The sequence below is a fragment of the Clupea harengus genome, unplaced genomic scaffold, assembly GCF_900700415.2.
Source record: "Clupea harengus unplaced genomic scaffold, Ch_v2.0.2, whole genome shotgun sequence".
NCBI lineage: Eukaryota > Metazoa > Chordata > Actinopteri > Clupeiformes > Clupeidae > Clupea > Clupea harengus.
Window position 1 is genome coordinate 304 of NW_024879890.1, and position 17,374 is coordinate 17,677.

A 17,374-nucleotide genomic window follows, 5' to 3' on the forward strand; every position below is an offset into this window, starting at 1 on the left:
AGAGGTGAGAGAGAGGAGGAGAGGAGAGGTGGCGGAGAGGAGAGGGAGAGGTGGAGAGGAGAGGGAGAGGAGGAGAGGAGAGGAGGAGAGGTGGAGGAGGAGGGAGGAGAGGGGAGGATGGAGAGAGGGAGAGGTGGAGAGTAGAGAGGAGAGGTGGAGAGGGAGAGGTGGAGGGGAGAGGAGAGGAGGTGGAGAGGGAGAGGTGGAGAGGGGAGGGAGAACAAGGGCCAGAGAGGAGGAGATTTACTGTAAGTGCAGAAAGGCATCTTGGGAAACAGAAGCATCCATTTTAGTTTCCTACATTTCTAACATTCTAATGTTTCACTCACCCAGATGTCACACTTGCCGGGGAAGTAGCGCTCAGGTATCCGTGCGGCGTACAGGCAGGCCCCGGTGATGTACATGGCCCCCATCAGGTAGAACCAGCCCAACTGGCCCACCGTGGTGGCCTTCACGAAGCCCTCCACTATGGTGAAGTGCACTGTGGGTACGATACCGCTCAAACCCAGACCCAGGAACACACCTGTGGAGTCAGACAACACCTCAATACACACACACACACACCTGTGGAGTCACACAACACCTCCTCAACACACACACACACCTGTGGAGTCACACAACACCTCCTCAACACACACACACACCTGTGGAGTCACACAACACCTCCTCAACACACACACACACCTGTGGAGTCACACAACACCTCCTCAACACACACACACACACACACACACACACACACACACACACACACACACCTGTGGAGTCAGACAACACCTCAATACACACACACACCTGTGGAGTCACACAACACCTCCTCAACACACACACACACACCTGTGGAGTCAGACACAACACCTCCTCAACACACACACACCTGTGGAGTCACACAACACCTCCTCAACACACACACACCTATGGAGTCACACAACACCTCCTCAACACACACAACCTGTGGAGTCACACAACACCTCCTCAACACACACACACCTGTGGAGTCACACAACACCTCCTCAATACACACAACCTGTGGAGTCACACAACACCTCCTCAACACACACCACACACACACACACACTCCTGACCAATGAAACATACACACTTACAGACACACACACTCCTGACCAATGAAACATACACACCTACAGACACACACACTCCTGACCAATGAAACATACACACCTCCTCGACACACACACTCCCGACCAATGAAACACACACACCTACAGACACAGGTGACCTCGACAGAAAACACACTCAGCTGTTTACGGATCCAGATTCGCATTGCTGTGCCAAATACTGGGAGACACAAATTCAGTTTATTGATACAAAAACACTGCAAAGGCTCATGGGAGATGAGGAAGACAGACTGCCAGACACTGGAGGCGTGACCAGCACGGTGAGGAGGAGGAGTCACCGACGTTACTAATATCACCATGACAGCATGGAATAAACAAACCACCAGACTGCAGTAGACAGAAAGCAGACAGGAGAGGAGAGGAAGGAGAGGAAGGAGGAGGGAGAGGAGGAGAGGTGGAGAGGTGGATAGGTGGGGTGGACACAGAGAGGTGGAGAGGAGGGTGGGAGAGGTGGAGAGGTGGAGAGGTGGAGAGGAAGGAAGGAGGAGAGGTGAGAGGAGGAGAGAAGGGAGAGGTGGAGAGGAGGAGAGGTGGAGAGGAAGAGAGGAGAGGAGGAGAATGGAGAGTGGAGAGGAAGGAGGGAGGGAGAGGAGGAGAGATGGAGAGGTGGAGAGGAGAGAGGAAGGAGGAGGAGAGGACACAGAGAGGAGAGGAGGAGAGGAGGAGAGGTGGAGAGGTGGAGAGGTGGAGAGGAGGGGTGGACACAGAGAGGAGAGGTGGAGAGATGGAGAGATGGAGTGGAGAGGTGGAGAGGAGGAGAGGTGGAGAGGAGGAGAGGAAGGAGGGAGAGGTGGAGAGGAGGAAGGAGGGAGAGGTGGAGAGGAAGGGGGAGGGAGAGGTGGAGAGGAGGAGAGATGGAGAGATGGAGTGGAGAGGTGGAGAGGTGGAGAGGAAGGGAGAGGTGGAGAGGAGGGAGAGGTGGAGAGGAGGAGAGGAGACGGAGAGGAGAGGAGGAGAGGAGGAGAGGAGGAGAGGTGGAGGGGAGGAGAGGACACAGAGAGGAGAGGAGGAGAGGAGGAGAGGACACAGAGAGGAGAGGAGGAGAGGCGGAGAGGAGGAGAGAAGGAGAGGACACAGAGAGGAGAGGAGAGGTGGAGAGGAGGAGAGGTGGAGAGGTCACAGAGAGGAGAGGAGGAGAGGTGGAGAGGTGACACAGAGAGGAGAGGAAGGAGAGGAAGGAGAGGAGGGAGAGGTGGAGAGGTGGAGAGGTGCAGAGGAGGACAGAAAGGAGAGGAGGGGTGGACACAGAGAGGTGGAGAGGTGGAGAGGAGGAGAGGAGGGTCGGTGGTACCGGCTCTGGTGGGTCGGTGCGCCGGCGTGGCGAAGCGTTCCCCCTGGGCCACGATGATGGCGGCGATCCCGAGCACACACACCACAGACAGGTAGATGAGCCGCGGCTGGGGGGAGCAGTAGAACGAGTAGTACAGCCACGGCACGAACGACCCCATGATCAGCAGAGCAATGCCCGAGTAGTCCAGCCTACACACACACACACACACACACACACACACGTACACACACACACGCACACACACACACGCACACACACACACACACACGAGTGGTGTCATGACTTGGAGGACATTTATAACAGCTAGAGTAGAACCAGTTATCTACAGAGCAGACATACATGTATTTACATCTGTTCCATACCCACCCACACACACACACACACACACATGTGCACATACATGTATTTACATCTGTTCCATACACACACACACACACACACACACACACACACACACACACACACACACACCCACACACACATGTATTTACATCTGTTCCATACACATACACACATACACACACACACACACACACACACACACACACACGCGCACACACACACGTGCACGCACACACACTCTCACACACACACACACACACACACACACACGAGTGGTGTCATGACTTGGAGGACATTTATAACAGCTAGAGTAGAACCAGTTATCTACAGAGCAGACATACATGTATTTACATCTGTTCCATACCCACCCACACACACACACACACACATGTGCACATACATGTGTTTACATCTGTTCCATACACACACACACACCCAACCACACATGTATTTACATCTGTTCCACACACACACACACCCAACCACACACATGTGCACATACATGTATTTACATCTGTTCCATACACACACACACACACACACACACACACACACACACACACACACACACACACACACACACACACACACACACACACACACACACACACATGTATTTACATCTGTTCCATACCCACACACCCACACACACACACACACACACACACACACATGTATTTACATCTGTTCCATACCCACACACCCACACACACACACACACACACACACACACACACACATACATGTATTTACATCTGTTCCATACACACTCACGCACACACGCACACACACACAAATGTGCACATACAAGTATTTACATCTGTTCCATACCCACACACACACACACACACACACACACACACACACACACACACACACAGGCACGCATACACACACACACACACACACACACACACACACACACACACACACACGTAGCTCACTCACTTGGAGAAGGTGCGTGAGACTTTCTCGGAGTGGCAGTAGACGGTGTGGAAGATCCAGGAGAAGCTGAGGCAGAGCACGGCGCCCAGAAAGAACATGCCCAGCACCACCTTCTCCTGCAGGGGCGCCATGAAGTACACGTTGGGCCGCAGCATCGTCAGCGTGCCCAGACACAGGAACAGGATCAGACCTGCGGTGGACAACACACACACACACACGCACATGGGTATGGGGGGGATCACACACACACACACACACGTAGGTATGGGGGGGGATCACACACACACACACACACACACACACACACATGTAGGTATGGGGGGGATCGCACACACACACACGTAGGTATGGGGGGATCACACACACACACACACACACACACACACACACGTAGGTATAGGGGGATCACACATACACACATATGTAGGTACAGTGGGGAAAATAAGTATTTGAACCCCTGCCGATTTCGCAAGTTTGGCCACTTGCGAAGAAATGTGTGATCTATAATTGTAATAGTAGGTGTATTTTAACAGTGAGAAACAGAATATCAACAAAAAAATCCAGAAAACTGCATTTTATAACATTTATGACTTAATTTGCATTTGATGCAGAAAATAAGTATTTGAACCCCTAGCAAAACATGACTTAGTACTTGGTGGAATAACCCTTGTTGGCAAGCACAGACGTCAGACTTTTCTTGTAGTTGGTCACCAGGTTTACACACAGCTCAGGAGGGATTTTGGTCCACTCCTCTATGTAGATCCACTCCAAATCCTTAAGGTTGCGTTTTCAATGGGAGGGAATGAGGGAATGAGGTTCAAGCCCAATATTCCATATTACATGGCCCCATCCATAGTCCCCTCGATGCAGTGGAGTCGTCCTGTACCCTTGGCAGAGAAACAGCCCCAAAGCATAATGTTTCCACCTCCATGCTTGACGGTGGGGATGGTGTCATATTTAGCATTCTTCCCCCTCCAAACGCGGCAAGTGGAGTTGATGCCAAAGAGCTTGATTTTGGTCTCATCTTACCACATTCTGTCTCCCAATCCTCCTTAGAATCATTCAAGTGTTCATTGGCAAACTTCAGACGGCCCTGTACATGTGCTTCCTTCAGCAGGGGACCTTGCGAGTTCTGCAGTACTTCAAACCATTACGGCGTAGTGTGTTGCCAATGGTTTTATTGGTGACTGTGGTCCCAGCTGCCTTGAGATCATTCACAAGCTCCCCCTGTGTAGTTCTGGGTTATTCTGCACCTTTCGGATGATCACCGATACCGCACGAAGGGATATCTTGCATGGAGCCCCAGACCTAGAGCGATGGACAGTGTTTGGTGTTGCTTCCATTTACGAATAATCGCACCAATAGTTGTCTGCTTCTCTGACGTCCTTGGTCAACTCTTTGGTCTTGCCCATGGTGGTGAGGTTGAAGGTGTGAAGTATGATTCTTTGGACAGGTTTCTTTTATACACGTCACCAGTTGAGATTAGGTGTACCTTGTTAGGCCTAATGAGGACTAATCTGTGTGCTTCTTGGGCACATAACTGGTCATTGGGAGCCAGAATTCTTGCTGTTTGCTTGGGGGTTCAAATACTTATTTTCTGCATCAAATACAAATAAAGTCATAAATGTTATAAAATGCAGTTTTCTGGATTTGTTTGTTGATATTCTATTTCTCACTGTTAAAATACACCTACCATTACAATTATAGATCACACATTTCTTTGCAAGTGGCCAAACTTGCGAAATCGGCAGGGGTTCAAATACTTATTTTCCCCACTGTATGTCTTAATAGATTCCATATTTATCAGTGGTCATGTTTTCTCTTTGTGCTTGAATACTGTAGTATCTCGAGAGCTTTGGCCTTTCTTCAGAGGAGCGTAACTGAATGAATGAAACATTGAGGCCGCTGTCCTCACTAGTGTGGAGAGCCATAGAAGGTAACGCCGCATCACTTCCTGTTACACTGCATTATGAATGTGGCTGCATCTCCCCTGGTGACATCACTTCCTGCTGGGCCACCAAACCCTCTCTGCGATTCACGTTTATGAAGCCACCCAAGCTATAGAGACCTACACATTAACCCTTATAGCCACCCAAGCTATAGAGACCTACACACAGCCCTTATAGCGACCCAAGCTATAGAGACCTACACACAGCCCTTATAGCCACCCAAGCTATAGAGACCTACACACAGCCCTTATAGGCACCCAAGCTATAGAGACCTACACACAGCCCTTATAGCCACCCAAGCTATAGAGACCTACACACAGCCCTTATAGCCACCCAAGCTATAGAGACCTACACACGACCCCTTATAGGCACCCATAATGACTGCATAATGGTCAATCATTCCTGTGGAACTTCACTCTGCACGGGGGAAGTCAGTGGTCACCTATTGTAGCTGCGCGTGGCGCTGGATGATGATGTCAGTGGTCACCTATTGCAGCTGCGCGTGGCGCTGGATGATGATGTCAGTGGTCACCTATTGCAGCTGCGCGTGGCGCTGGATGACTTGGCCTTTCTAGGAACAAAGTTCAGGTTAAGGACAGCGGTGCAGCGTGAGGTGGCTTCTCCCGACCCGGACCAGGGTCATAATGAGGCTGAGGTTGAGCACTGCTGCCGGGAGTGACCTCCTGACCCCTGACCCCTGAGCTTTGTGTGTGGGGCTGAGGGCCCTGACCTGACCACTCCTCTGTGCTGAAGAGAAAAGTGTGTCTTGAATACTTTCATACAACCATCACCCATTCAATAAATAACACACACAAACCAGGAAGAGTTTCAGCTCCATCAGACCATAGAGGTATCAGCTCCATCTGACCATAGAGCTCACTCACATGACTGGCAGTGTAGAGGCTGGAGTACACCTTAGCAGAGGGTACAAGCACTAAGATAAGAGCTCCAGGAAGCTGGAAGATCAAACTAACCAGGAAGTAAGGGAATAACCTTTAAGACACTTCCCTGTGCACTCTCTCCATTCTCAGCTTTCTCATAGGATTAGATGTTTTGATGGTTTCACTTCACAATACAAACAACTCACAAGTCTCACGCACCTTCTCCAAGTGTGTGTGTGTGTGTGTGTGTGTGTGTGTGTGTGTGTGTGTGTCGTGCCCAGCAGGTGTGTCCAGATGTTACCGATCTGTGTGTGTGTGTGTGAGTGTGTGTGTGTGAGTGAGTGTGTGTGTGTCATACCCAGCAGATGTGTCCAGATGTTGCCGGTCTCTGTGTGGATCCTGAAGATGCTCCCGAAGCAGGCCCTGAATGAGGGCAGGGGGGGGCGGTGCCCGTGCAGGAGGTAGTCGTTATCCTTCAGCCACTCGGGCAGCAGGTGGTACGGGATCACACGCCAGCGGCCCTCCCACACCTGCACACACACACACACAGGTGAGTCACACACACACACACACACACACACACACAGGTGATTCACACACACACACACACACACAGGTGAGCTACACCAGTGTTTCACAGGTAAAGTCTGTACAGTGTGCACAGGTGCGCTACACAGAATCACACGCCAGCGGCCCTCCCACACCTGCGCACACACACACACACACACACACAGGTGACCTCTCACAGGTGACCTCTCACTGACCTTGTGCACAAACTCTTCCATCTTCTCCATGGCATGGTGTGCCTGCAGCGGTAGTGTTATCATGTGTGGGTCTTCCTCCTCCCCTTCCTCCTCCTCAGGGAACGCTGACGCACCCTACACACACACACACACACACTGGGTTCACAATCAACTAGGTAACCAACACAGGACACAGGTTTTTTTACAATATAATTTTACAACACTGTAACATTGATCCATATCTCTTCCTCCCTCTCTCAAAGTTCAAAGAAGCTTTATTGGCATGAATGTTTTGGAACACTATTGCCAAAGCTGATTTAACACATACATATTACATACACATACACACATAGAAGATCAAATCAAATGAACAGAAGTGATACAATACAAATAATGATAAGTTAAAAAACAACAACAACAATAGATTATTCTAAGAATAACAACAAACATACAGTTAGTTTGGCATTTGGTTGTTGCTATTTGTGGCCTTACTGACTGTCCCTCAGGTTATGGCAGGCTGCTACATATTTAGCAGCTAGATTGGCCAAATCTTTGTCTTCACCAAGTATGTATGGCAATTTTGCCTCATTAGGGAGAGTTTGAAAGTTTGGATGATTAGACTGAACCTATGAAATTAACCTTTTCTAATAGTTTCGTATTTGGGGCATACCGTGAGGAAGTGTACCTCTGTCTCCACGGCCCCCAGACTGCATTGTGAGCACAGCCTCTCCTCTCTGGGCAGCCAGATCTGCCTGTGTCTGCCTCTTTCGATGGCGAGGCGGTGCTCACTGAGTCTGTACATTGTCAAGGTTTTCCTGAGTTTGTGTCTTTTACTGTATTCAGGTAAGTAGCTGTTGAGTATTCACGTTTTAGGGTCAAATAACATTGTAATTTAGATTGTGCTTTGGTTGCTTCTTTCCAATAGGTAATATCATTTTCTTTTTTCATCAGTGTTTGTAATTTGGTTGGGTCTAATTTCCCTGGCTAATGAGTCATTGTAATTAGTTTGGTTGTGCTCGTTTGTTGTGTTAGTTTGTGTGAGTCTTATGGCAGAGGGGACTGTTTTTGCTCATCTCTTGTCTTTCCAGTGCTTTAAAACAATAAGAGTTGGGGTCACTTGCTTTGATATGTTTCCAGAATTTGATGGCTCGTTTTTTTAGGGTATTGGTCTCTCTCTCTCTCTCTCTCTCTCTCTCTCTCTCTCTCTCCCTCTCTCTCTGTGGAAGTGGAAGATCTCCTCTCTTTGAGGACTCACTCGAGGGCTGGTCTCGCTCTCTGTCTCTCTCTGTCTCTCTGTCTCTCTCTCTGTCTCTCTGTCTCTGTCTCTCTCTCTCTCTCCGGGAGGACTCACTCGAGGGCTGGTGTCCGGGGATGCTGCCCCCAGTAGTGGCCCCAGCTCGGCCAGCTCTGGATCTTGCCCTGGGTCCATCAGCTCCAGATGGGCCCGCTCTAGGTAGTCTCTGGCCCGCGGTCTGTGCCCATGCGGGTTCTCCTCTGGAACCGGTGCTTGTTGCTCCAGGTCTTCCTCGAGGAACTTTCTGTTGGCGGCGCTCCGGGAGGCATGGCCGCGAGCTGTCATGGAGAGATCGGCCCGACCGCCTAGCCTGCTCACACACACGTAGGAGCAGAACTGGAGGCACACACACACACACACACACACACACACACACACACACACACACACACAAATGAATATCAATACCAACAATCCACACACAATGACATGTTTTCTCAAAGCGATACAAAACCCCCTCACGATTGTGTGAGATACACATTTGACATTAAAAGTGAGAGAGTATCAACATCATTTTGTATTAGTCTCTAGTTATCTGGTAATTGCATGCCAATGTTTATAGTGAAAACTACCATCCAGATTGAATACATGAATTGAGTGCTAAATATTGACTTTCTGATTAAGTAAGTGAGAAAATAATAAACTCCTCAGATGCCACCGCAAGAGGTACGAACAGACAGGTGGAATTAATAATTATATTTGGTGAACTGACCCATGTGACAATTTACGTGGCAAAACTTGCTAGTCCGGATATACAACCGTAACGACACAGGGAAAAACTGACAGCCTAAATTATTTTCGAAATACGACGTAACTTTCTGAAGTGGTTACATTGGCTAGCTTCGACACATGTCGTTGCTTAAATATTTCAATTTCATTGTACGGCACAGAACTCGGACGGCTGGTCCGCAACCCTTCATATAACATTAACCTAGCTAGAATAGGCTGCTGTCGTTTGCTTACCGTTTGCAAGCTAACCTAGCTCTTAGCATTTGCTGCTGCGTTGACTATTCCAGATACGTTTGGCACATTATGTTTTGTCTTCCATGCGGTCTCTCTAGAATTGTGACAGATACGGGATATTAGAGATTCACTACCTTGCGTTATGCCTTGGCGAGTAGCCCAGCAGTCCTTTGCTTGTTAATCAGCGGAGTGTGACAGTATAACGGGCCCTCCCTCAGTCTCCCTTGCGCACATGAAGCAGCTAGTAAACAATCAGCAGGGAGGTACTCCCGCTACGGAATCAAACACGTCATCTTCTCATAACAAAGAATCATACGCAGCCAAACCACCTTTCCAACACTAATATTCCCTACACCAAAATACATAGCCTTCTTCGCGTGTGAAAGGTAAAGTGGGACACTCGTAAGTAAAACGGTCCTGGGCTCAGTTGTTCAGAGGTAATCTGATCGGATTTGGACCATCGGATTGGATCAAATCTTAAAATGGGTTGTTCAGAAGGAAAAGGATTCTGAAATCGCATTTACGTCACGTAATCCAGATTTGTTATTGATCTGGGTCAAACCTTCAGTATTTGTTGTTCAAAACCTTTTAGTAGGTTTGGGACACCTTTGATCCAAATATCCGCATGATCCTGATCCAGCAGAAGGGGGTTTCAGGAACAAAATATAATAAAACGTTAAAATTGGTTAAATAATACCAACATTTGTATGATGTAGTATATATAAATATAATTACATTTTGCACTGTATTTGTTTAACGGTTAGTGATTAAACTAGGCTACATAGTATTTAAGTAGCCAATACAGAGTTCTGTTTTCAAAACTAGTGAGTTAACTACCTAAAAGGCATGCAAAAACCTTGCAAACACCAACAGCCCAGCTGGCACTGATAGAAGCTTGCCAACACACCAAACTGGTGTCTTTTGGCAGTATAGATGGCAATGTCATGCATGTGAAAGCTTTTCTTCCATTTTTGCCGGGTGTTCCAGCCCGTACACAGAACTACATAGGGCATATCCTGGATGGCTAGTGGGGACACAGGTGTTTATATGTCCTTCACATGACCATATGCTATCAAAATGAATTTGAGGATGGTACCCAAGCTAGTTGTCTATAAAACCATACCTCAAAAAGTGTCAAATTGTTGCATAGTATTACTTTAAGCCGTCAGTAGAAATAAGAAAAAAATATGGATTTTGTCCCCCATATAATAATCTCCAAATAGCTGTCAATATCAAACATATATATTGATACAAATATTAATATATTGAATTTGAACTGTCATTCATCACCGTATGTAAATTACAATGAAACAGTCATCAGAGATGAACCAGTCAAAAGGAGTCTCTAACAATTGCGTCCCTTCTTGCACGTGCAGTCAGGAGGTTGTTCTGGGTCTTCAACAGGCTCTGGTTTATTATAGACGTCATCACAGAGAGGGAGAATCTGGATTTGGTCATCTCGAAAAGTGTGCAACTGGATCAGGGTGATCCAATACAATGTTGCTTTGAAAAACTGGAACAAAAGTAAGAAGGATGATTCTGGATAGCAAAACATGGGATTTTTTGAACAACTGGCCTCTGGTGTTCAAGATCCTTACCAGAGTTTGGCACTTAACAAACACTTCCCAACAAACAAAGCAGCAGCAGAAAACCCCACACACATGAAGCTACGTATGTACCAAGACCAACAAATATATATACTTAAACTCACAGAAAAGATCTTCAGGTTCCATGTATGCATAGTATACAACACAGAATATTTTTCAACCAAATTTGATCAGGCCAGTGGAGCATGTAGCTAAGTCTTCATAGAATCTACTAGCCACTACTGATAGCTTCTACTAGCCACTACTGATAGCATCTACTAGCCACTACTGATAGCTTCTACTAGCCACTACTGATAGCTTCTACTAGCCACTACTGATAGCATCTACTAGCCACTACTGATAGCTCTACTAGCCACTACTGATAGCTCTACTAGCCACTACTGATAGCATCTACTAGCCACTACTGATAGCTTCTACTAGCCACTACTGATAGCTTCTACTAGCCACTACTGATAGCATCTACTAGCCACTACTGATAGCTTCTACTAGCCACTACTGAAAGCTTCTGATGGCTTGTAAGGTCTGAGGCTCAATGCATCGCGCCCCCTCCACCAACAACTCAAAAGACAATTCCCAGCAAGCAGCAGGCCAGGAACAGGCCTGTCCCTGATAGGGGCAGAGCCATCTGCTGTCTGATGTCCAACAGTTTAGCGCATGGTACCATCACAGCTTGCTCAGGTGAGTTAACGCACGGGGACATTACCATAGGAACCCGGGCAGCTTACTCAGGTGAGTTAGCGCACGGGGACCCTTGATATGGGTACTCGGCAGCTCGCTCAGGTGAGTTAGCGCACGGGACCATTGATATGGGTACTCGGGCAGCTTGCTCAGGTGAGTTAGCGCACGGGACCCTTGTATATGGGTACTCGGGCAGCTTGCTCAGGTGAGTTAACGCACGGGACCATTACCATAGGAACCCGGGCAGCTTACTCAGGTGAGTTTAGCGCACGGGACCCTTGATATGGGTACTCGGGCAGCTTGCTCAGGTGAGTTAGCGCACGGGACCATTGATATGGGTACTCGGGCAGCTTGCTCAGGTGAGTTAGCGCACGGGACCCTTGATATGGGTACCATCACAGCTTGCTCAGGTGAGTTAACGCACAGGACCATTACCATAGGAATCCGGGCAGCTTACTCAGGTGAGTTAGCGCACGGGACCCTTGATATGGGTACTCGGGCAGCTTGCTCAGGTGAGTTAGCGCACGGGACCATTGATATGGGTTACTCGGGCAGCTTACTCAGGTGAGTTAGCGCACGGGACCATTGATATGGGAAGTCGGGCAGCTTGCTCGGTGAGTTAGCGCACGGGACCATTGATATGGGAAGTCGGGCAGCTTGCTCAGGTGAGTTAGCGCGCCCTCTGTGCACTCCTGAGCTCCTCATGTAGGGGCAATGTGTAATCTGTCACAGAGAGAGGAAGATCCATCTCATCACTGTTAGTGAGAATGGCAAGACAGGGTGTGGGCCACATCCACAGATCATTAGGTCTGCTGTCATAAGCATGAGTGATGATTTTGAGGTTATCCATTGAAATTGATAATTGACGAATTAAGAAAGATGATTTGTGATTTTGATTTTGATTGTGATTTTGAATTATCCATTGAAACGGATAAAAGGAGGACTGATGGAGATAATTTCCAAACACTGTTAATGACTTAAGAATATAATAATCAAGTGCCTTGTATTAATATATATCTTGTATGAATCATGTGCTTATGAAAAGCAAGAACATGGCTTTTTCTGTGTTTCTCTGTGTGTGTGTGTGTAACTTAGAATATTAGGTGCCACTTAGTCTGCATATGTACAAGAGCATGTTTAGACCAGAGGTGATAAGAAGGGTCGAACTGTGCTTCTTCCGACCTTGGTGCAAAACTTCCATCCTTGCCTCAGACATCAGAAATCCATCACGTGGTTATCTCTGCTGAACGCTAAACTTCTATCTATACAAACCTTGTGCAATGTGTTTATCATTGCTTCACTTTCAGCCTTGTGCTGGGAGTGAGCCCGATTGCAAATTGTTGTTTGTCTAATAAATATACTTATATGCAGCTCCGGAGTCCTGAGGTAACTAGGGTGAATTTTCACCTATCAGATTCTCTTATTATTGACATGAGTTATGAGTAGACATAAATAGTAAGTTATTATCTTATGGGTAGAGTAATTCCCTTATTATCATTGCCCAACACTGTCTCGGAGTGAACGGCATTAACACGTGCTCTAAAGTCATATTGTGTGGACTTTCTTTCAAGTAACATAATTCAGTACAGGACAGAGAGAATGATGTCGTATGCACCCTAGTGTCTTTCTGACCTGGAAATGAACGAGTCACTCCTAGGAACTATACATGGCCAAGGTTTCGCTCGGACAATAAATGCGTTGCACACGGAAGTACAGAGGTTGCCATTTAGGAGCAAAAACAGTTTACTCCACGAAGTCCATTATTTCCGTAGTTTCTATCGGTATTTTAAACATAGACGATCTATTTTGCATGTGACATCACGAAAAAGTATTGACAAGTGCATTCACCATCTACTTGTACTAATCTGCGTTTGCTGGCAATTCGGCGTGGCTGATTTTGTGAGCTTGTTATAATGAACGTTGACACATCGCAGCCCGTGACCACTGGAGGAACAGCATCGAATTCGTCTACATCGAGCAACAGCAGCAACTGTATCACACTTACAAACAATGCAGCAGCAAACGTCAGCAGTATACCTTCTATCGGAAACTAGTAATAGTAAGTTGTCGACCATCAGTTAGTAAAGCTATCCACATAGCTAGCTAACACGGTGGACTTGTTCTTAATGACTTTAACCGGGTTGTGTGACCAGTGATTTAAGTTCTCCAAAATGTTGGTTCCCGGAGTATGGTTGATGTAAATTTGAACATAAATACTGCTTTTGAATCATAATCACTTTACTAACCTAGTTATGCCTGCGAGCCAGGTACATACAATTTGTATCCGTTGTTTTGTGCATATGCCAATAGTATGACATTGTAAAATGGAGGAATGTCTTTGTAATTGAACAGCTCCTGTAACAATAGTACGGTGAATACGGTATTCAGAAAATGTGCTGCACATTTTTTTAAAGTTCAACATTAGCAGAGAGGCAGGATTAGCCAAGACTCTATTGGTGTCTGCAAGAGTGCATGACCTTAAAGCACATGTCAGTGCTGCATCAGCAGTTTTGCCTACCTCACTACATCAATTTACCTGCGCCCCTTTCAAACATGCTTACAGTTCCAACCTCTGCTGCCATGGCGACCCCATCCTCTGACGCATCGGTGTCAAACGGAGTGTACATTGCCGGGTATCGCCAACGGAGACGTGAAGCCGGCCATTTCCACCACGCCCCTGGCCGACTTCCTGATGCAGTTGGAGGACTACACACCCACGGTAAGCCGTCACCTTGTGTGTGAGGTCCGGTCAGGGCCACAGGGGCCCATACCATCAGCAAGGAAATGTTTTTCATGTGGTTGTTTTGTTATTCTTGGCCATTGTTAGTTGTGCATCCCTCAGTTCTGTTCAGGGTAATAATATCAGGCTTCCAGAAGAGCATTTACATTTAGACTGGGTTGCTTGGGAATTGGTACACACACATGCGGGTCATCTACTCATCATGCACTAATTCTATGTACTGACTCACCCCACCCCCCGCCCAAAGCAATGTGACCGCAACACTAACCATAACCGCAACACTAACTGTGAACACAACACTAACCATGACAGCAACACTAACTGTGAACACAACACTAACTGTGAACACAACACTAACCATAACAGCAACACTAACCATGGCCGCAACACTAACTGTGAACACAACACGGTTGTGGAGCTCAGCCTTACTGTCCCTCTCTGACCTCCAGATCCCAGATGCAGTGACGGGTTACTACCTCAACCGCGCTGGATTTGAGGCCTCAGACCCTAGAATGTAAGTGTCCGTATTAAACTTGAATACGTTTGTCTAAACTTTGTTGTGCATATACATGAACTATAAAACTCGCTTTATTTTGCTTCGTACAGAATCCGTCTCGTCTCACTGGCTGCCCAGAAGTTCATCTCAGATATCGCTAACGATGCGCTCCAGCACTGCAAGATGAAGGGAACTGCTTCAGGAAGCTCCAGGAATAAGACTAAGGTCAGTGTAAGATGAAGGGAACTGCTTCAGGAATCTCCAGGAATAAGACTTAGGTCAGTGCAAGATGAAGGGAACTGCTTCAGGAATCTCCAGGAATAAGACTTAGGTCAGTGCAAGATGAAGGGAACTGCTTCAGGAAGCTCCAGGAATAAGACTAAGGTCGGACTAAGGTCAGACAAAAGCTCCCTTAAAGTCAGATGAATGATAGTCATTGTAGAGGGACAGTCATTGTGTCTTTAGACAAGCTGTGTGGTCCTGTGTGGTGCCCTGTGATGAATCTCTCTCTCTCTTTCTCTCTCTTCCTTTTCTCTCTCTTTTCCTTCTCTCTCTCTCTCTGTCCCTCTCTCTCTCTCTCTCTCTCCCCTGTCTGTCTCTCTCTGTCTCCCCTCTGTCTCTCTCTCTCTCTCTCTCTGTCTCTGTCTCTCTCTCCCTCTCTCTCTCTCCCCCCCCCCCCCCCCCTCTCTCTCACTCTCTGTCTGTCTCTCTCTGCCCCCCCCAGGATAAGAAATACACCCTGACCATGGAGGACCTGGCTCCTGCTCTGTCTGAGTATGGCATCAATGTGAAGAAGCCCCACTATTTCACATAGTCCCCTCACTGAGAGCTCCAACATGCACGCACGCACACACACACATTCGCGCACACACACACACACACACACACACACGCACTCGCACTCGCACTCGCACACACACACACATACATACACACACATACATACACACAGGATGTGGAGCTGTCTTGCATTTGTTCATTTAGCATTTTTTATATCCTTGTAGCATGTTGTCATTGTGTTCATTTATGCGTTTCTGATGTTTTATTGACCTCAATAAAATCTTCCAAAGTAAAGTAAGACTGTGTAGTCTTTAAAAGCAGGCCATTGGAATACTGAGCTTTTCATCAAAATCTCCTTGGCTTGCTAGCGTTTCAATCATTCTTATATTTTTATGATTTGAATGATAGGCAATCACTTAATAAGATCAGAAGGCAGGAAATTATAATTGCTTTGCCAGGTTAAAAGTACTAAACCATTAGACTGTTGTGATTAATACTCATTGCATTTTCACAAAGTCACCTCACTGAGAGCTCCAACACACACACACACAAATGCAAACGATTAGACTGTTGTGAGATATTCATTGCATTTTCTGACTGTTAAATATAGACAGAATGTTTGGAGGTTCAAAGTTAAAAAGTTTCAGTAATTCATTTTCTTCTTAAACCTTCATGTTCAAGACAAGCAAAAGCGTTTTTCAGATGAAACAGTGGTAGTTGTTTTTAAACTGACTACACCTGTCCAACTCTATGGGAGAGAGACTAAACCTGTACAACTCTATGGAAGACTACACCTGTCCAACTCTATGGGAGACTAAACCTGTCCAACTCTATGGGAGACTAAACCTGTCCAACTATATGGGAGAGAGACTACACCTGTCCACCTCTATGGGAGAGAGACTACACCTGTCCAACTCTATGGAAGACTACACCTGTCCACCTCTATGGGAGAGAGACTACACCTGTCCAACTCTATGGAAGACTACACCTGTCAACTCTATGGGAGACTAAACCTGTCCAACTCTATGGGAGAGAGACTACACCTGTCCAACTCTATGGAAGACTACACCTGTCCAACTCTATGGGAGAGAGACTACACCTGTCCAACTCTATGGGAGACTACACCTGTCCAACTCTATGGAAGACTACACCTGTCTAACTCTATGGAAGACTACACCTGTCTAACTCTATGGAAGACTACACCTGTCCACCTCTATTGGAGAGAGACTACACCTGTCCAACTCTATGGGAGACTAAACCTGTCCACCTCTATGGGAGACTACACCTGTCCACCTCTATGGGAGAGAGACTACACCTGTCCAACTCTATGGGAGAGAGACTACACCTGTCCAACTCTATGGGAGAGAGACTACACCTGTCCAACTCTATGGGAGAGAGACTACACCTGTCCAACTCTATGGGAGAGAGACTACACCTGTCCAACTCTATGGGAGACTACACCTGTCCACCTCTATGGGAGAGAGACTACACCTGTCCAACTCTATGGGAGACTACACCTGTCCAAC

The 17,374-nt window shown here is 47.1% G+C and overlaps 2 protein-coding genes across 2 annotated transcripts; one reads left to right on the forward strand and one right to left on the reverse strand.

Annotated features, from left to right (window-relative positions):
• Positions 1 to 290: 290 nt before the first annotated feature.
• On the reverse strand, positions 291 to 9,735 carry LOC122130635 (adiponectin receptor protein 1-like). The gene is made up of 7 exons (XM_042705374.1): positions 9,682 to 9,735; positions 8,642 to 8,920; positions 7,312 to 7,425; positions 6,906 to 7,077; positions 3,721 to 3,907; positions 2,431 to 2,618; positions 291 to 523 (listed from the first exon to the last, which is right to left on the reverse strand). The coding sequence occupies exons 2-7, from the start codon at positions 8,867 to 8,869 to the stop codon at positions 306 to 308; spliced, it is 1,107 nt and encodes a 368-aa protein (XP_042561308.1). The 5' UTR covers positions 8,870 to 8,920; positions 9,682 to 9,735; the 3' UTR covers positions 291 to 305.
• A 4,677-nt stretch (positions 9,736 to 14,412) lies between these two features.
• On the forward strand, positions 14,413 to 16,142 carry LOC122130640 (transcription initiation factor TFIID subunit 10-like). Its single transcript, XM_042705378.1, is given in 5 exon segments — positions 14,413 to 14,456; positions 14,458 to 14,551; positions 15,022 to 15,086; positions 15,179 to 15,293; positions 15,793 to 16,142. Coding segments are annotated over 5 exon segments (408 nt in total). The 3' UTR covers positions 15,883 to 16,142.
• Positions 16,143 to 17,374: the final 1,232 nt, after the last annotated feature.

Bases quoted from the DNA above. Each gene is read 5' to 3' on its own strand.
- LOC122130635 (XM_042705374.1), bottom strand. From the start codon at position 8,869: ATGACAGCTCGCGGCCATGCCTCCCGGAGCGCCGCCAACAGAAAGTTC. The intron at 7,078-7,311 runs GTCAGTGAGAGG...GTGTGTGTGCAG, and splicing joins TGGAAGAGTTTGTGCACAAG to GTGTGGGAGGGCCGCTGGCG. The intron at 2,619-3,720 runs GTGAGTGAGCTA...GTGTGTGTGTAG, and splicing joins GTCTCACGCACCTTCTCCAA to GCTGGACTACTCGGGCATTG.